At 50.3% G+C, this 20428-nt stretch overlaps 1 protein-coding gene across 1 annotated transcript in view; it reads left to right on the top strand.

The window, feature by feature from the left end:
• Nucleotides 1-20428, top strand: part of LOC116100319 (IgGFc-binding protein-like) — a 45599-nt gene that overhangs the window by 9773 nt on the left and 15398 nt on the right. The window contains exons 4-12 of the mRNA XM_031384136.1: nt 30-379; nt 3889-4459; nt 5074-5678; nt 8800-9367; nt 10466-11058; nt 13983-14565; nt 14668-14867; nt 15625-15766; nt 19448-19785. Coding sequence (XP_031239996.1) covers nt 30-379; nt 3889-4459; nt 5074-5678; nt 8800-9367; nt 10466-11058; nt 13983-14565; nt 14668-14867; nt 15625-15766; nt 19448-19785 — 3950 coding nt within the window. The remainder of the gene's footprint in view (nt 1-29; nt 380-3888; nt 4460-5073; nt 5679-8799; nt 9368-10465; nt 11059-13982; nt 14566-14667; nt 14868-15624; nt 15767-19447; nt 19786-20428) is intronic.

Here is a 20428-nt window from a genome sequence, read left to right on the forward strand (position 1 = left end):
TTCTAACTCCAACTCTCTTCCCTCCCCAGCTCGGCTCTCCCCAGCAGAGGCCTCCTGCCAAGGCATTCAGTGTGCATCTGGGCAGCGCTGCCAGATGGTGAGTGGGAAGGCCAGGTGCGTGGCAGTGTCCACAGCTGTCTGCCGCGCCCAGGGTGATCCCCACTACACCACCTTCGATGGCCGTCGCTATGACATGATGGGCTCCTGTTCCTACACCATGGCTGAACTGTGTGGGTCAGATGAGACCCTGCCAGCCTTCAGTGTGGAAGCCAAAAATGAACATCGGGGCAGCCGCCAAGTCTCCTATGTGGGCTTGGTCATAGTCTATGCCTACAGCCATTCTGTGTCGCTGGTTCGTGGGGAAACTGGCTTCGTTCGGGTAAGTGTTCAAAGTTTAACACCTATAAGCAGTTAAAAAAATGAGAGCCAAAGCCCTGGTGTTAGACCCCCCCAAGCTCAAGGCCTTTTTTGTAGGTGACGTGGTAGGGAACTGGTGAGATTTGAAAGCCAGTAGCAGATCTTTAAAAGCTTTCCCTCACAAATGCCACTTCAAGAAATGTTAAGGACATAGTTATAGAGAGAGAGAAAAAAAATCTGATGCTATTTGGAAAAGCAAAAAGGAATTTTTAAAAAGTGAAAAAAGAAATGTTTAAATTGTCCAACAGTAGGGGATCTGTGATGTGACAAAATGAGTTAGTGATCAGGTGCTGTGCCAGATCCGTTCCTCCATACCTCCCTCGCTCAGCGCTTACAGGATCTCTGAGATGACACTTTAGTGTGAACCAGCTCAGGAAAGGAAAGAACCTGAAGGCCTAGTGTGAGTTCCCAAGGCCCGAGAGCCAGTTCTCCCTAGGTAACACTTGGAAGAGGCTCCTGGCTGCGGGGCCTCTGTGCTGAGTCTGGTGAATATACTGCTTGGCAGTCAGGGCAAGCCGCAGCTCTCTCCCTTCCCTGCCATGTCACTGTGGAATTATGGCAAAGCCTCCAAACCAGCTGAAGCCATACTTCAGCTTGAAAGTCCCTTCTCTGAGATGCTGAGGCCAGAAATGCTTCAGAGTCTGAACTTTTAAACTTTTGGAATATTTTTGCATAGACATACGGTGAAGGGACCCAAATCTGAACTCAAAATTTATTCAGTTTTCAGACATCCCTAACACAGAGCCTAAAGATAATTTTATGCACTATATTCAGTGCACACATTTTTGAATCTTATTCATCTTTCTGGTATCAGGGAACGATCCCATGGGTAGCACCTTCTTAATGCTCACAAAGCATTTATTATTTTAGATTTCAGATATTGGAGTTAAGGGCATGTAATCCGGACAATGGCCACCAGGATGCCAACCCCTGGCATAGATTCTAAACATTGTAATTAACTCTTCATTTACCAGAGATACCCATCTGTACACTCCTGTCAGACCGACAGTTTCTCTCCTTTTTTATGTACTTGAAAAATCAATTCCAGTCACCAGAACATGTCACCAAAGTGACTTCAACATATATATATATATAATATATATGATATATTAACTAGAATGCAATGCTTAAGTAATTTTAGTTTGCTTAATTTCTGGATAAATTTATATGTATTAAAACTCGTAGCTGGGCCATGTGGGATAGGCCTACACCCAAGCTACTGAGGAGAGTATGTGGTGAGCACAGCCTGTCTGGGCAACTTAGGGAGAGCAGAGCAAAGGGAAGATGAGAAAGGAGCTCAGGGGGATGGTGTCCGCTTAGAATGCAAATGAGGGGCCGGGTGTGTAGTCAGTGGCAGAGCACCCGCTTGGAACGTACAAAGCTCTAGCTTCTGTTTTAATTTTTATATTTTTTTAAAGATTTATTTTTATTTATTTTATGTGTATGAGTACACTGTAGCTGTATAGATGGCTGTGAGTTATCATGTGTGTGGCTGCTGGGAATTGAACTCAGGACCTCTGCTGGGCCGGCTCGCTCCAGCGGGCTCACTCTAGCCCAGCTCGCTCTGGCGTAATAAACTGTAGCAGTCTTCAGATGCACCAGAAGAGGGCGTCAGATCTCATTACAGGTGGGATCGGAACTCAGGACCTTCGGAAGAGCAGTCAGTGCTCTTACCCGCTAAGCCATCTCGCCAGCCCTCTGTTTTAATTTCTAAATTAAATCCGAGTCTTACTATGTAACTGGCTGGCCTGGATCTCACTGTGCAAACCTGGTGGCCTGCACCTTGCATAGTTCTGCCTCTCTGCTTCCCAAGTGCTGGGATTGAAAGCGTGTGCACCACACCTGGGAAGCGCTAGTTTCAACTCACAGAAGCACGCCCTTCCCCTCTCAAAATCAAGCTCCCACACTGTCAGTGTGCACTTCCACGGCAACCCCATCAGGATGGAGATTCTTTCATCGCCTAGGACTATTCCCTACAGCAACTTCCCAGGCAGTCTTCAAGCAGTCTCTCCTGACCACCATGGTCTCGATCTCTGCTCCCCACTTAGGTTAATTGTTCTTTCCAGCTTTTGGGAGACAAAGGCAGGTACCTTTGTGAGGCTGAGGCCAGCCTCATCTACATAATGAGTATAGAGATGCACTAAGAACGTCATGAAAGGGCCTATGATAAAACTTAACCATTTGTGCACGTGGCATCACGGTCTTTTTTTCTCCTCCGCACAAGAAACTGCTTCTGTGGGCACTTTTGTTTAATATTGATTTTTAAAATGTTACTACTGACCTCAATTACTTACCAGTGCTGGCTGAGCACTGTACTGCTGAGCCGCATCCCAGCTCTCTTCGTTTTACTTTGGCCTCACACTTGCAAGGCTCCTGTCTCCTTCAGAGTATCTGGGACTCTTATCAGTCCTTCCAGGCTCGACCTAATTGTTCCCTTCTCTAGGGAGCCTTCCTTAACTGGCGGGGTTCATAAGGCCTGTTTTCAAGGCTTGCCATCCAGCCCCAAGGCCTCTGCCGGTGCCTCCTCCATCCCGGTCCTGACTCCTCCACTTGCATTGCTTGAAGATGCTGTCTCAACACTTTGTCCCCGGTGCTCTCCCAGCACAGGGCCAGAACACAGCGAGTTTGTTTCACAGCAAGCATCATAGGCTAGGTGTGAGGCAGAAGTGAGAGACACTTCTATAGGGAGGGAAAGTGAAGGTGCATTCCAGAAAAGAAAGGCAGCGTCCTGCCTGATTCCTAGGCAAGGAGGGGGCACTCAGGAATGTGTGCCACTTTGTACACAGCTCAGAATGTGCCAGTGCTTGTGTTAAAGCCGCCCCTAGGCAGGGATTTTACTATGCTGATTGGCATACTATAGTAATGGTTTAATGAGCTGGTAGCCCTCTGGCGTTTGCAGGTCTTGACTGGTTCTGCCCACAGCCTCCTGGCTCTCACTTGCTCATGTCATGAACGTGAGTTCCACTGTTTCACTGGCTCCCTGCAGCTGTCCCTTGCTGTCACCAGACCAGCCAGGTTCCTTTCTCACACTGGCTTCATGCTTGTAAAGAGCCTGCCGTCCTGCCAGCCACTGTTGGAGGCACCAGAGATAAAACCATGAGTCAGCCTCCCAGTGGTTCTGACAGGTGGAGTGTGTGGGAAACTTGCACCTTGTGGGAGAAGGCTAGAAGCTGTGGGAACTGGGAAGCAGAGGAGGAGGGGCAACAGGAAGGGGCTACTGAAAGGGTGATCAGGGACAGCCTCACTGAGCCAGTGACACCTCAGTAGACATTGCTGGGGGGAGGTCTTCATGCACATCTCGGGGAAGAACACATCAGGCCACTGGAAGTGCAAGAGCAAGCATCCCTAGGCTCAGCTAGTGATAAAGGAAGGAAGGCATCCTGTGTGGCCAGAGCTGAGGACTTGAGTGGAGGAGATGAAGGGCTGAAGGAGAGATCACACAGGAGTCTGACCACTGTCGCCTCTCTGCAGATCGACAATCAGCGCTCCCGCCTTCCTGCCTCTCTGAGTGAGGGTCGCCTGCGTGTGCACCAGAGTGGAACACGAGGTGTGATAGAGCTGGACTTTGGGCTGGTGGTCACCTATGACTGGGATGGCCAGCTGACCCTGAGCCTGCCCAAGCGCTTCCAAGAACAGGTGTGCGGGCTGTGTGGCAACTATAATGGAGATCCTGCTGATGACTTCCTCACACCTGACTTGGAGCCGGCTCCCAATGCCTTGGAATTTGCAAATAGCTGGAAGCTGGATGATGGGGACTACCTGTGTGATGATGGCTGCCACACCTCTTGTCCTTCCTGCACCCCGGGTCAGATTCAGCACTACAAAGGAGACCGTCTCTGTGGCATGCTAACTCTGTCCACAGGCCCCTTCTCTGCCTGCCATGAGTTCCTGGACCCCAAGCCTTTCCTGGAAGATTGTGTATTCGACCTGTGTATAACTGGAGGGGAGCGGCTCAGCCTGTGCCGGAGCCTCAGCGCCTATGCCCAGGCCTGTGTAGAACTGGGTGTCACTCTGGAGAACTGGAGATTACCAGCCAGCTGCCGTAAGTAGCACCTAGGATGGGGGGCCCCTGATGAGGGGCATTTGCCCAATATCTGAATCATGACTGTGATTCAGCCTGATGCTGGGCAGTGAGAGAGACACAGGTGAGCCAAGACATCCAAGCGTTGCTAAAGTTAGAGACAGACATAGCACTGGAAAGGGAGAGTCCAGAGTGACTGGAGATTAAGATAGAGAAGGCACAGACAAATGGGTAGGGGTTGTGAGAGATGGGGACAGGGAGATGATGAGGGGAACCTTGGAGGACTCTGGTTCCCCTCCCCCACCCCGAGTGAGATGGAGGCCACAAGAGGTGGAGGATGAGGTACCCGGTCTGAGCCTGCATTTGCAGTCTGTCGGGTACTGTGAGGAGCACATTTGGTAGAGTGGTGCAAAGAACCAGTCAGGAGGTTGCTATGGTTCCTGGGCTGTGGAGATAGATTCTGCATGGACTTGGAAGGTGAAAGTCCCAGGATTTGCCCACTGACTGGTTGGTTGTCCAGGGTTGTCCAGGGTGGAGGGGGCATTGGGGCTTGAGCACCAAAAAGTTAGGAGTGCCATTAACTGAGGGGTATGGACCTCCCACCCTGGCCTGACACAATCTCTGTCCTTCCTCAGCCATGTCCTGCCCTGCCAACAGCTGCTATGATCCTTGCAGCCCTGCCTGCCCGCCCTCCTGCAACTCAGAAGCCGCACCGGCCAACTGCTCTTCGCGCCCTTGCGTGGAGGGCTGCGTGTGCCTTCCGGGCTTCGTTGCCAGTGGTGGTGATTGTGTGCCTGTCTCGTCCTGTGGGTGCATCTATCAGGGTCGCCCGCTGGCCCCAGGTCAGGAAGTGTTCGATGATGACCAATGCCGCCGCCGCTGCACCTGTGATGGGGCCACTCAGAAAGTCACCTGCAGGGACACATCAGGATGTCCTAGTGGCGAGCGCTGCAATGTGCAGAATGGCCTCCTGGGTTGCTACCCAGACAACTTCGCCAGCTGCCAGGCATCTGGAGACCCGCACTACGTGAGCTTCGACGGAAAGCGTTTTGACTTTATGGGTACCTGCACATACCTGCTGGTGGGCTCTTGTGGCCAGAACGCGGCGCTGCCTGCCTTTAGGGTGCTGGTGGAAAATGAACACCGAGGCAGCCAGACCGTGAGCTACACAAGAGCTGTGCGGGTAGTGGCCCACGGGGTAGAAGTGGCTATACGAAGGGAGAATCCTGGAAGAGTACTGGTGAGTTCCACGGGGCAGGGGACTGCTGGGAGAGGGTGTGAATCCCCTGAAAGATTAGCGACTGTAGTTGGGGTAGAATGGGCTTATTTTTTAAAAAAGAGAAAAAAAAAAAACTTAAAACTTTGTGGTTAAAGGAGAGGCAGAGGAGCCAGGCAGTGCCTTCTCTTCTCAGCTCTGACTTGTCTCTAGCCTTTGCATTTTCCTCTGAGGAAGGAAGGACAGAGTAAGATGTTTCATACTAGAGCAGCAGCGACAGCAGTGGAAGCTCATGGTTGGGTGGCTGTGGAATTTGGATGAACTCGTGCCTGCCCTGGTCTTTAAAGACACCGTGGTGCCCACGAAGTGCACAGTCGATGTTGGTGGTTGCTGTCTTTCTTCTGAAACTTCAAGAGTTGTAGGCTTACACATTTTCTGGATGACAGTGGTTCATAGAGCAGCGTGGCATACGAAATGTCAGTATCAAGCTGGGGGTGTGCGTTGAGGGTAGCCCAGATCTTCATCCAGCCTCTGGAGCAAGATGAAGCAAGGCGTACAGGCTCCCAGGTGGTCTTCAGAAGGGCCCAGCCCCCACTGAGAGTAGAGAAGCATCCATTTTCTCTGTAGACACCAAAGGTAAACCTGGGAAATCGAGCAGTTGGATAGTTACACAATATCTCATTCTCATAACAACGAAGTTTGGGCAATAGGTGGAGTTTGGCCTATCCCCTAGGGAGTGGAATGGAAACATTGGAAATGGGAGCACAAGAGAGTTTTCTGTGCTTCCGGTCCTGTGTACCTCTCACACACAGCCCCTAAAGTGAAGAAAATCTTGCTCACAAGCAAAAGTTTGGCACAAGGGCTCCAGATAAGGAGAGGGAATTCTTATTAGTAATATTTGTTTTCTCACTTATCTGAAAAGACATTTGCCTGAGGCTTAAGTACGAATAGCTCAGTACATCATGTTACTTCTGTGGGCTGAATGGACAGCACACATTCATCCACCTTCTCTCCATGGCAAGCAAGGGAAGTAGTTCATTCATCTTTGACTGAAAAAAACTGAAGTTGAGCCAGCTACTGAGGCTCACAGTTATGTGCTACTGAGAGAACATTTGTGAGTCTGGGATGCTCAAGAGCTAGAACTTGGAACTCAGTTGTTTTGCTCTGGACTTCATACTTTAAAAAAAGAAAAAAAAAAACAAAAAACAAAAACAAAAAAAAAAATGGGGGGGGGACCATTTTTTGAACAGCAGGTGGTGGTGGCACTCGCCTTTAATCCCAGCACTCAGAAGGCAGAGGCAGGCGGATCTTTGTGAGTTTGAGGCTAACCTGGTCTAAAAAGTGTGTTCCAGAACAACCAAGGCTACTAAGAGAAACCTTGTCTCAAAAAACCAAAAGAATAAATGAATAAATAATATTTTATTATTATTTCAATGGAGGGGCAGGCATGGGCTGTGAACATAAGTCGCCAGGGACCCAGAGGTATAGGATCCCTCTGGTCTGGGGTTGCAGGCAACGTGTTGCCCACCATGGATCCTGAGAACTGAACTCAGTCCTTGTGTCCTCTGCAATAGTTCACACTGCTAACTACCGAGCTATGTCTCCTGCCTGTGGGAATTCTTTATGTTCGGTCACCTGTCCCGAAGTCAGACATGGAACAGACAGAAAAGAGTTCCAGGAGAAAGGGAGAGCATGTGTAAAGAATAAGCTTGAGGGGTGAGACTCAGCAAGGATGCTGGTAGAGTGTGAGTGAAGGGACCAGAGGTGGTGACTGAAGAGCGGAGGCAGGAGGCTAGCTATAATCAAGCCTTTGGACTCAGATGAGGCCTGGAGAGCAATAAAGAGGCCACCAGGTAAACGATGACCTCTTCCGGGCAGAGGGAACAGCAAACATGAAGCCCGACGCTGGATAATCTTGAAGAAGATAGAACAGCACCTAGGTGATGAGAATAGCGAGTCACGCTGGGAGGTGGCGTGCAGAAGCAGGTGGAATTGTGGGTCAGAAAGCTGGGCATGAGTAGGCCCAAGCGGGTAAAGAAGCTTGCTTTTACACAGGATGAGGAGACATTACCAGCTGTGGATGAGGAACTAGGGTATGGGAGTGAGTGAAAGTGTTGTAAGCGAGGGTGGGGGGTACAGCAAGGAAAAGAGCCCCAAATCTGAGCTCTGAGTTCAAGCATATGCATGGCTGGGATGAAGGGGCAGGGCTGAGCTGGGAGACTGAATAGGGACCAATGGGACTCAGATCATCTGGGTCTTCTGAGGCCGAGCTGAGAGGTTTCGCTCAAACCTGGCATTGAAAGACAGAGAGCAGGGAGCGGGGTGGGGAGTGAGGAGCGCTGTTCCAGAAAGGGTCAACCAGAGGGGGGGCTGTAAAGCCAGAGACAGTAGGGGCTGAGTAATGATGGGGTAAGGCACTGTCAGGATCGAAGTCTAGCAGGACATTCCATGTGAGGGGCTTGAACTGCAGCCAAGCCCAGAAGGATAAAGCAGAAGCAGGGGGTTGGTGAGAGGTGTTTCAGCAGAATGCAAAGCCCTTGAGGCTAGACTACCCAGGAAAGCTTCCAAGATGGTTTAGTCATTCTTCTTTCCAGTCCAATGCCTGACAAGAAGCAACATAAGGAGCAGAGACAGTACATCGTGTACTGTACTTATCTCTCAGTAAGTAAGTAAGAGTGGAAGACATGGCTACTAGCTCCATTTCAACTGGAACATGAGGAGAGGTTTGCTCACATCTCAGTGGACCAGAAAGCAGAGGGGACACTGGGAAGCAGAGCCAGGTTATAACCTGTAAAACCTAACTCCAAGATTTGTGCTTCTCCAAGCATGGCCCACATCTCAAAGGTTCCAAAGCCTCCTAATGCAGTGCAGTGGTTGATGATCAAACACACAGGCCTGTGGGAACACACTCAAATAGGTTCTAGGGAGACAGGGGAGGTAGGCTTTGAAAAGCAGCAGTCAGAGATTTGGGTTCAAGTTTCCAGAGTAAGGGGTGATGGGTGACGTGGTAGGCAGAGGGAACAGCTAATTATGAAGTCCTGAGGTGGAACCAAAGAAGGTATGTGTGTGGGGGTGGGGGAGATAGAGCCAACTGAGTGAAAACATGAAAGCCCTGACCTGTTGTTCTTCCCGCATCTCTCCCCAGGTGGATGGTGTCCTTCAGTACCTGCCGTTCCAGGCTGCAGGTGGGAAGATTCAGGTGTACCGCCAGGGCAACGATGCTGTTGTGAGCACAGACTTTGGCATGATTGTTACCTACAACTGGGATGCTCGAGTGACTGCCAAGGTGCCCAGCAGCTATGCTAAAGCTGTGTGTGGGCTCTGTGGGAACTTCAATGGAAACCCAGATGATGACCTGGCTCTGAAGGGCGGAGGCCAAGCTACCAGCGTATTGGATTTTGGGAACAGCTGGCAAGAAGAGATAATACCTGGGTGTGGAGCAACTGAACCTGGTGACTGTCCCCAACTGGACTCCCTTGTGACCCAGCAAATTCAAAACAAAAAGGAATGTGGGATCCTTGCTGATCCTGAGGGTCCTTTCAGGGAATGTCACAAGTTGCTGAACCCCCAGGGTGCCATCCGTGACTGTGTCTATGACCTCTGCCTGCTGCCCGGTCAGTCTGGGCCACTCTGTGATGCATTGGCCACCTATGCTGCTGCATGCCAGGCTGCAGGGGGCACTGTGCATCCCTGGAGGAGTGAGAAACTTTGCCGTAAGTACCAAGAATGGCATCCGTGGGTTTGGGTCTGATGTTTGCTCATTAGCATACAAGTAACATTGTTTAATCCTTATGACTAGTGAGGAATGGCCTGTTATCTGTGTATTATTACACAGAGGTGCTGCATTGAGAGGGAGCCCAGACCCCTCTGCAGTTGTTCTTGCTCTCATCTGGCTACTTTATCCACACACATCTCTTTGGGGAAGATGTGGGTGCAAGAAGAGTTGGCAAGAGGTTTTGCTTGCCTTGGGCAGAGACTTGAAAAGCCACCTGCCCATCTCCTGAGTTTTAAACTTCACTCGAGTGTGCCCTGGGATGCACATTTTAACTTCGTACAGGAACAAACGGCTTCACTAGCTTGTTCAGCGTGAGCACAAATGTAAATAGTAGTGCTAGGCTCCCTGCCCTTGGAGGGTTTGAGCTCTGTGAGTGGGATGTGCACCTCTAGCTGCTCCATCTCAAGGATAGGTAATTACAAACACTGAAACTCCCAGCGAGTGCCATCTTGGACTTTTGCTTGTGGGGAAAGCACAGGACAGTGGACCTTTTATGTCCATCATCCAGTTTCCACAAGGATTAACATGGTACTATTTAAATCTGCTATTACAGTGAGCGTGTGTGTGTGTGTGTGTGTGTGTGTGTGTGTGTGTGTGTGTGTGTGTGAGAGAGAGAGAGAGAGAGAGAGAGAGAGAGAGATCTGTGTGTGTCATCTGTGTGTGTATGAATACGAGAGGTTCTGAGTAAAAAGAAAATCCAGAAGCAGGAGAAGGGCATGAAGGAGGAGGGCAGAAGGCGGAGTGGATAGACAACATCTGCAGGCACACTGCATAGATTACTCACATGTACATGCGTGTACGTGTTTAAAACATGCATTGCATGCAGTTTGTGCCCAACTTAAATACACAGAGGTAATCACAAATTTGAGTGCTGTAAGAATCAAATATTAATTAACAGATCCAATGTGATAGGAGATGATCTCCTGGTGCCACTGCATGCACAGACATCCTGTCACATGAATGAGGCGCTGGGGGGGGGGGATCCACTGTGACCCTTTGAAAGAGCTAATGATCTTGGTGGACCCTCTCTCTGCAGCCCTGACCTGCCCGCCTAACAGCCACTATGAGGTGTGTTCCTACGGATGCCCACTGTCCTGTGGAGACCTGCCAGTGCCTGGAGGCTGTGGCTCAGAATGCCGAGAGAGCTGTGTCTGTGATGAGGGCTTTGCCCTCAGTGGTGAGTCTTGTGTGCCTCTGGCCTCCTGCGGCTGTGTATACCAGGGCACCTATCACGCACCAGGAGAAACCTTCTACCCTGGACCTGGATGCGATTCTCTTTGCCACTGCGAGGAAGGTGGCCTGGTTTCCTGTGAGCCCTCATCCTGCGGCCCACAGGAAGCCTGCAAACCATCCAATGGCGTCCTGGGGTGTGTGGCTGTGGGCACTACCACCTGCCAGGCATCAGGAGACCCTCATTACATCACCTTTGACGGCCGCCGCTTTGACTTCATGGGCACCTGTGTGTACGTGCTAGCGCAAACCTGTGGAACCCGGCCTGGTCTACACGAGTTCACTGTCCTACAGGAGAATGAGGCCTGGGGTAATGGGAAAGTCAGTGTAACCAAGGTGATCACCGTCCTGGTGGCCAACTACACCTTGCGACTGGAGCAGAGTCAGTGGAAGGTCAAGGTGAGAGCAGAGGCTCGCCGGGGAGGGCCACACATAGATGCACTGAGAGCATGCAGAGCCCCCTGGGGAACGTGTGAAGTGGGGGTCCAACTAGAGGACATCTTGGGAGAAAGCCCGGGGACAGGGCAGGAACTTTCCAATGTGTGTCTGACCCTTCTGTCCCACACTACGGACTGTCCCCACTGAAATGCTCTGTCCTCCTCTTTCATGCCCTCCATTGTCCTGCTCCCCACACGTCTGCCCCAGGCACCTCCCTGGTCTCACCATTGACAGGATGTGGTATAATCACACAGAGGAAAGTGCAGAGATGGGAAAGGTTCGAAGAAGAGGGCAATCTGTACTGCCATTTTCCCCTTAACTATAGCAACCAGCTATCAGTTTTAAACACTGCGCGCGCCTAGGCTGCGGGCACAGACACAGTCTTTTTAACCTTATGGAGCTGAAGTTTTCTTTCTTTCTTTCTTCCTTTATTTTTTTAAAAAGATTTATTTATTTATTTACTTATTTATTTATTTATGTATATATGAGTATACTGTCACTGTCTTTAGACACACCAGAAGAGGGCATCAGATCCCATTACAGATGGTTGTAAGCCACCATGTGGTTGCTGGGAATTGAATTCATGACCTTTGGAAGAGCAGCCAGTGCTCTTAACCACTGAGCCATCTCTTCAACCCTTGCTTTCTTTTTTTAGAGGAAGTGTTCCCATCACTGTCCTGAGGTCCCTGAGAAAATTCAGTGTTGTTGTTGTTGTTGTTGTTGTTATTGCTGCTGCTGCTGCTGCTGCAGTGATCCAGGGGAACTGCTTCAGGGAGGAAATGTTTTTGTTGGGGGTTATAGAGAGTTTAGTCCATGGTTATCTGTCCCTATGTACTTGGGACAAACATAATGGCTGTGGACACATGTAAAGGAGAGCTGCTTACAGAAAAGGGAGAGATGAAAGGCCCAGGTACAAGATACCCATGGTTCTATCTCCAATGGCCTGCATCCTCCAGCTTGGTCCCACCTCCTAGAGTTCCCAGAACCTTCCAAAATAGTGTCACTAGTTGGGAACCAAGCACTGAAGATATGACCCTTTGGGAGGCCATTCATACAGCAGCAGGACTTGAGCCCAGACTCCACATGGTACATCTTTTCTGAGCAGGAAGATTGAGTCTCACAGGAGACTGGCATTTGAATACACTGGGAATATCCCCCACTGACATGTAGCACACAGCCATTGTCCTGGGAGCAGGAGGTACAAGACCTGTCACTAGGTCTGGACATGGGCTGCAGGTGCAGCATCTTCCCTAACAAGCCCCAAGCTCTGAGGTTAGCAGCTGACAAATGAGCAGCTCCAGACACTAGGAAGAGTCTCTGTTCCTGTCACCAAACCCCGGCTTCCCTGTGGCTGTCCCTCACTGCGGAGGCAGAAACTGAGCCCAGAGGGTTAAGTGACTCGCCCTGATTCACTACCAGCCTGGAGAGGAATGGCTGTGGATGTCTTTTGGACACTCTAGCCATGCCTAGAGCATGCCTTTCCCCTGCCTTCTCCTAGTCTCCTCACACTGATCAAATGCCATTGGGCAGGGATGTGTGGTGGGGAAGGGCACAGATGTGGTGAGATCAGGGGTGCACCAGGCAGAGCCCTCGGGTGACCCTCAGACGATGATCATGGAGTTGGCTTTGCATCCAGCCACACTTACAGCAGCAACTCTGAGTGCCCCCTGACTATCCAGAATGACTTGCAAACACAGCCCCAGCCACCAGGCGTCGACATCCCCAGCCTTTGCAGGAGTCATGTATCAGATTCCCTAGGTGACACTCTGGAGACAAGGCACCTGGTCCCTCCTAGATAGACAGGAAGCAGAAACACAGGTGAGTCTCCTGCCCAAGGGCGCAGAGGGCTAACCGGAGGGCTGTACTTCAGCCCAGCCATGAGCTCCAAGCTCAGTCCCTGCATCATCAGTCACCATGTCCACTGGTAACAAAGGATCCCCTCATTCAGGCTGCCAAGGTGATGACCCAACTGAGACATATAAGTTTCCTGGTGGCTGCTGTGTCACAAGCTTACTGTCCTAAAATAACACACTTAGAATTCTCACAGCTCTGATGGCCAGAAGTCCAAAATCAAGGTTGCAGCAAGGCTATCCCATACAAAGACTGAAGGGAGAAACCTTCTTGCCCTTCTGGCTTTTGGTGTCTCCAGTGGTCCCTTGGGTTCTAACGCCAGCACTCGGTGTCCTGCCTTGATCTTCCCTCTTCCCACTCTCCTCCCTCTCCTTACTTTCCCTCTCCCTCTCCCTCTCCCTCTCCTCTCCTTTCCCTCTCCCTCTCCCTCTCCTCTCCCCCTTCCCCTCCCCTCCCCTCCCCTCCCTTCCCTTCCCTTCCCTTCCCTTCCCTTCTCACCTCAAAGCCCTTGCCATTGGACTTGGAGTCCGGTCTGATATAGGACTGTCTCACTTAAGATAGTAACTCTAATTACACCTGCTATGACCTTTCTTCAAAAATGCTTTGTGAGGTTCTGCGTAGACTTATCTTTTTATTGTTATTTTATTTAATTTATGCATGTCTCCGTGTGTATGCATATGTACATGTGGGTGACCACAGAGGACAGAGAGGCACATCAGGTCCCTTGGAGTTGGAGTTACAGGAGTTTGTGAGCAGCTAGGTGTGGGTGCTGGGGTCTGAACTCTGGCCCTCTGATCCAGCAGTAAATGTTCTTAACTGCTGACCCCTCTCTCCAGCTTCTGGGAGAAGATTTGCTTTTGGAAGCCACCTTTCAACTCACTAGAAGACACCGCTATTATACATACTTCACAAACATGGGAGCTAAGGCCTACAGAAATGAGGTCACACAGGCTTCCAGTGCCAGGTAGGAACAGTTAGGGACAGACTAACTCAAAGCATGTTCTCTCTGGAGCTTGGCATCCCCTGCCTCCTAGGTAAATGGTGTGGACATGAAGCTGCCAGTGGTGCTGGATGGAGGCAAGATCCGAGTTTCCCAACACGGGTCTGACGTTGTGATTGAAACCGATTTTGGCCTGCGTGTGGCCTATGACCTTGTGTACTATGTGCGGGTCACCATCCCAGGCAACTACTACAAGCAGATGTGTGGTCTGTGCGGGGATTACAACGGGGACCCCAAGGATGACTTCCAGAAGCCCGACGGCTCACAGACAACAGACCCCAGTGACTTTGGGAACTCCTGGGAGGAAGCTGTGCCGGACTCCCCCTGCGCACCAGTGCCCCCCTGCACAGGAGATGACTGTGACACCGAATGCAGCCCTGAGCTGCAGGACAAATATCATGGGGAGCAGTTCTGCGGACTGCTTACCAGCCCCACTGGGCCACTGGCTGCTTGCCACAAGCTGGTAGACCCTCAGGGTCCCTTAGAAGACTGTGTCTTTGATGTCTGCCTGGGTGGCGGGAACCTGAGCATTCTCTGCAACAACATCCATGCCTACGTGAGCGCCTGCCAGGCGGCTGGGGGGCAAGTGGAACCATGGAGGACTGAAACTTTCTGTCGTGAGTAACAGGACATTGAGGAAGGGTGGGGGAGGTTGGGATAGAGAAGCGGTAGGATCCCCATGCCCACCCTGCTCTCTGATGGGCATTTTCTCCTTACAGCAATGGAGTGCCCCCCTCACAGCCACTATGAGGTCTGTGCAGACACTTGCTCCCTGGGCTGCTGGGCTCTCAGTACACCCCAGAAGTGCCCAGAAGGGTGTGCTGAGGGCTGTGAATGTGACTCTGGCTTCCTGTACAATGGCAAAGTCTGCGTGCCCATCGAGGAATGTGGCTGCTACCACAACGGGGTCTACTATGAGGTAAGAACCCAGCCATCTGTACAGAATCTAGGGCCTCTTCTCGGACACCCCACCCCCACCCCACCCTCGTCTACTGCTCACTAGTGCTCAAGCTTTTCCACCGTTCAGCCTCTTGGACATGTGTGCACGCCACTTACCATGAACCTCTCCTATAATTTCATACATTACACACACACATGGGGACACATTGATAATTCTCAAATGTGCATGTGTTGAGAGTTCTGAAATGAGTCACCACACTCCTGTTCATCACTCCTCCAGCCCAGCCCTATCTCTACTCACCTTTGCAGACCAGTGTGAATCACTGCAGAGGTCACTCTTTGGTTTCGTCTCTGCTTCATATATATTATAAACTCCGTTCTACTTTCTCAGATTGCTCCTATTGCTAGCTGTCATTTACAGAGAGGGAGCTGAGGCATAAAGAGGTTAAACAACGATGTTCAGCCATGCAGTTTGGAAAGACTGGAACCGGGCTCAGCTGGGCAATGTGCTCCACAACTTTTGCTCTGAAAGATTGCTTAACTCTTCTCTTCCTAAGCAATTCCACACATATTTTGGAATGAAGGAGTGAATAAATGAATGAAAATGAAGGAATGAATGAATGAGTTGGGCCTTAAAGCCGTGCCATGCCTCAGTTTCACTGGCAATGGACCACACTGCTGAGAGCTGTCCCCCAACCTCTCTGTGTCTGGAACTCTGAGGATGCCAAAGTTGGCATCACCTCTAGTTACTGACAGCATGTGCTCTGTCCCCACAGCCAGAGGAGTCAGTTCTCATTGAAAACTGCCAGCAGCATTGTGTGTGCCATCCAGGCAAAGGCATGGTGTGCCAGGATCATAGCTGCAAGCCAGGAGAGGTGTGCGAGCCCTCAGGAGGTGTCCTGACCTGCGTCACCAAAGGTGCTGGGCAGTGTGGCTGGGCTGGTGTCGGGGGACAAGGGGGGACACAGGACACAGGCTGGGAGCTGAGGGTGACATGCTCCATGGTGAGAGGTTCAGAGGGCTGTGAATTGAGACACCAGACCTTTGGCTGGGATTCCAAGAGCCAAAGGCAGAGATCATGCTGTCTGGGTGTCAAAGGGCTTTAAGGAATACCAGGCTGCAGGAACCCTGGGGCAAGATTTTGATGGTGGAGGTCAAAGGCCCTTGGAGTACTGCAGGATAGATGAACTTTTTTCTCAAAGGCCCTATGGTAAATGCTTCAGCTTTCAGGCCATGGAGCTTTCAGCACAACTTCTCAACCCTTATGATGTAAAACAACCAGAGACTGTGTGTATGAAGGGACAGAGCAGCGAGATAACTTTCTCTCCAACAAGTACCAGCTGGTCCATGGCTTCTTGCTCACTGGCTCATTGGATTATGCTGGGGCTATGGACACCAGCATTAAAGGGCAGTCTGTCATTAAAGGGAAATTTTGTTTTAATTTCCCTGATGACTAAGGACACTGAACTTGGTTGTGTGTCTACTGGGAAAGCGGAATGTAAGGCCTCCTAGAGCACAGGAGGACAGAGCCAAGGCAGAACCTTTCAAATTGGAGATTAGAATTTCTAAGGGTTTCTGTTTAAAGGATTGCTAGTTGAAAGTTGTGACATAGGGCCTCCCTTGAATCGATTTCCTAAGGCAAGGGTCCAGAGAATCCCAGAAGAATAAAAAAGTTGGAACTAGGATCTGGAGGCTGGGCTGAGACTCACAGAAGTGATAAATAGGACAGCAGGTGTCCTGTCAAGAGAGAGATGCCACAACTTCTCCTGAATGGGGAAAGCTTAATCTACGCAGTGAATGGTTTGTGTGTTTGAGTGTGATCCCGTCCAACGGTAGAATATTGGCCTTCCATGCACTAAGCTCTAAGTTCCCTCCTAGCAACGAAAAAGACTGCTTTTCTTTTCTCTTTCTTGTTTGTTGGTTTGTTTGCTTGCTTTTCCTTTTTTTTTTTTTTTTCTATATAGCCCTGGCTGTCCTAGAACTCGATCTGCAAACCAGGCATTGAACGCACAGAGATCTGCCTGCCTCTGCCTCCCAAGTACTGGGATCAAAGTCATGTGCCATCACCACCCAGCCACACTGCTTTTCTTAAGAACTACACTTTATTAACATAGGTCAATTGCAGAAGAGCATTTGTAATTTCACTCCAAGCATCTTTCATTACTCTGTGTTACTCCTCCTTGCTGTCTCCTTCCCCTTCCATGTCTCTATCTGTCCCCCACCCCGACTTCCGAGTTTCACATCCTTTTCCTTCCCTAACTTCCACGTGTGAGAGAAAACTTCATAATGATGACCTTGTCAATCTCCAGTTATATCCATTTTCCCGCAAGTGATGTGATCACAGTCTTTATGACTAAATAAGTCTCCTCTGTGCATGTGTGCCACATTTCTTACCCTTTCAGTTGATGGGCACCTAGACTGATCCCATCCCTTGGCTACTGCGAACAGTGAACAGCAAACATAGATGTGCAGGGACCTCCATCGTGTGGTTGCTTAACTGCCTTTGGGTACATACCCAGGGGTGGAGCAGGCTCGTAGGGTGCTCCGAGTTTCCACAGAGACTGCATCAGTTAATGTTCCTCCCAGCTGTGGCTAAGGCTTTCCTTGTCCAGAGCCCTCACCAGCAGTTGCTTGTTTCTGACTGGGCTGACAAGAAACTCTCAGTTTAAGTGAAATCAAGGATTTTGGCCACTTGCTCACTGATTGGGTCCTTCCTTTGAAGAGTTTGTTTTCTGCCCATCTACTTGCTAAGTTACTTGCTGTCTTGTGGTTTTTCGTTTTGTTTTGTTTTGTTTTTGAGTTCTTTATGTAGCCTGGATATTAGTCTCCTGTCAGATTAATGGCTGACAATGATTTCTCTCCTGTTCTGTGTTGTCTCTTCACTCTGTGAGCTGCTTCCTTTGCTATGCAGAAGCTTTTCGATAGCCCACAGCACAGCATTCCATTCCTGGGTGTTAACCCAGCCTCAGGAGTCTCTGCAGACTGGTCCTCGGGGGCTTCTGTGTTTAGACCCCTCCAGTGTCACATTCTCTGTTTTATTTTCTAGTTCTTGCCACTCTCTCCCGAGGACTTCATAGTGCTGTTGGTGACTGTTCCTGGCTTTTTCACTATTTCCTCTAGCAGTTTTAAAATCGAGGGACTGGCCTTAAGATCTTTCATCCACTTTAAGTTGATTTTTGTACAAGGTGGTGTGTGTGTGTGTGTGTGTGTGTGTGAGAGAGAGAGAGAGAGAGAGAGAGAGAGAGAGAGAGAGCGAGAGCAGGTTTCTGTCTTCTATAAGGGGAAAGATGAGAGGGAGAAAGCTGATTTGACCAAAGAAAGGGAATAAAAAAGAGTAGGAAGAAGGAAAAAAGGGATTAAAAATTAAGGGTTAGGGCTGGAGAGATGGCTCAGTGGTTAAGAGCATTGGCTCTTTGTTCTTTCAGAGGACCTGGGTTCAGTTCCCAGCACCCACATGGTGGCTATGGAGACAGCCACAGACAGACAGACAGACAGACAGAGTTTGTTGTCTATTCACTACTAAGGTTTGCATTTGTCCCTGCCATCACCCACCTCAGTGGCTAGCTGCTTTCCTGCTGTCCCTGAGTCATTCCTCAGAAATGATAGCATTTATTGTGTGTGTATAGTCCACCTCCTTCCTTCTCACAGTCCACTTCTGAGGGGGACTGTCTGCTTTCAGGTAAGGGAAACAAAGCTCGAGGGAGCCCCACCCTAGCGCTAAGCCCCAATGCTGAGAGAAAGCTGGGATTTAGAAGGCCTCCTCATAGACCTCCCTGAAGAGTGCAGGGTCCTGCAGGCTGGGCTTGCAGGAGTGAAACCCCCACTGAAGTTGTAAAACACAGCTGGAAGCAGCTGCCTGGGGTGTTTAGCTAGAGAGCCCAGGTCCCACCTGTCGCAACTCACAGAGTGTGAGCAGCAACAGTAGCTGGAAGCAGCTGCCTGGGGTATTTAGCTAGAGAGCCAGGGTCCCACCTGTCTCTACTCACAGAGTGTGAGCAGCAACAGTAGCTGGAAGAGCAGAGCTTTAGCTAGAGAGCCAGGGTCCCACCTGTCCCTACTCACAGAGTGTGAGCAGCAACAGTAGCTGGAAGAGCAGAGCAGGTTGTGAGAATAGGAACCCCTGCCTCCTGCAGACTCCCCTGCGCCCTCTGCTGACAAAACTTCCAGGCTGATTTCAAACAGGAAACAAGATAGAGGAGCAAGTTTGAAGGTTGGACACCCAGACACAGGCTGGAGCCACAGAGAATGTGACACTAGAGGGGTCTTAAACACAGAAGCCCCCGAGGACCAGTCTGCAGAGACTCCTGAGGCTGGGTTAACACCCAGGAATGGAATTTTGTGCTGTGGGCTATCCAAGCCGAGAGACTTAGATGTGGAGACCCTAGACATGAGAGACGAAATTTCTGGACCCCTAGTGCTGGGTCCTCAGATCTAACACACTGCAATTTCAGGGACAAGGGCTTAGGTGTCAGGACGCCGAGGTTTGGTCACACTTGCAGCAACCATCAGAGATGACATCCCTAGCACAGACAGGCAGAGCAGGGAGCAGACATGCTTGTGGTGGGCAGCCCCTCAATGTGTTCTCTCCTCTCCTCACAGACCCATGCCATGGTATCACCTGCCGGCCACAGGAGACCTGCACAGTTCAAGGTGGCCAGGGCGTGTGTGTGCCCAACTATAACTCCACATGTTGGCTGTGGGGTGACCCTCACTACAACTCCTTCGATGGCTGGAGCTATGACTTCCAGGGCACCTGCAACTACCTGCTGGCAGGAACTGTCTGTCCCGGGGTCAATGCAGAGGGCCTGACTCCCTTCACTGTCACAACCAAGAATGAGAACCGGGGTAACCCCTCTGTGTCCTACGTGAGACTGGTCACTGTGACCACCCTCAACATCAACATTTCCATCCACAAGAATGAGATTGGCAAAGTCCGGGTATGTTCAGCACAGTGGTACTGGAATACCTGGGGCATTGGGGCCAGATGAACCCTGGAATTAAGAGCAGCAGTTAGGAGCTGGAAACTCTCCTTTTTCATGTAGGCATGAAACTACATAGAGAAAATTACAGGAAACAGGGCACCCTTTTCCTGGCAGTTAAGCACAGCCCTCTGCTAGGAGCTTAAATAGACCCATGGTTCTCCTTCATATAGACCACTGTTTCTGAAGCTTCATAATGTTATGGCTCTTTAATGCAGTTCCTCATGTGACAGTGACCCCCAAGCCATACACTTATTTTCGTTGCTGATTCATAACTGTAAGTTTGCTATTATGAATCATAATGTGTTTACTGATGGTCTTAGGCAACCCCTATGAAAGTCATTTGACGCTCAAACTTACAAGTTGAGAACTGCTGGAATAGACATAGATTTGAGCTCAGGTCATCTCCTGATGAGTTCTGTGACACCATGGAAGTGACTGAACGCAGCGGGCCTGGAATCTGCCCGACAACCCAGCACTCTGGTACCAGTTAGAGCTCAGCTCAGAGCCCAACTCCTTAAGCAAGCATTTGTCAGTGAATGGGAACAAATGAGAAGCCCAGGCTCAGAGATCATCAGAGGAACAGGTGTCAGGATGCGGG

The sequence above is a fragment of the Mastomys coucha genome, unplaced genomic scaffold (genome assembly GCF_008632895.1).
Source record: "Mastomys coucha isolate ucsf_1 unplaced genomic scaffold, UCSF_Mcou_1 pScaffold21, whole genome shotgun sequence".
Lineage (NCBI taxonomy): Eukaryota > Metazoa > Chordata > Mammalia > Rodentia > Muridae > Mastomys > Mastomys coucha.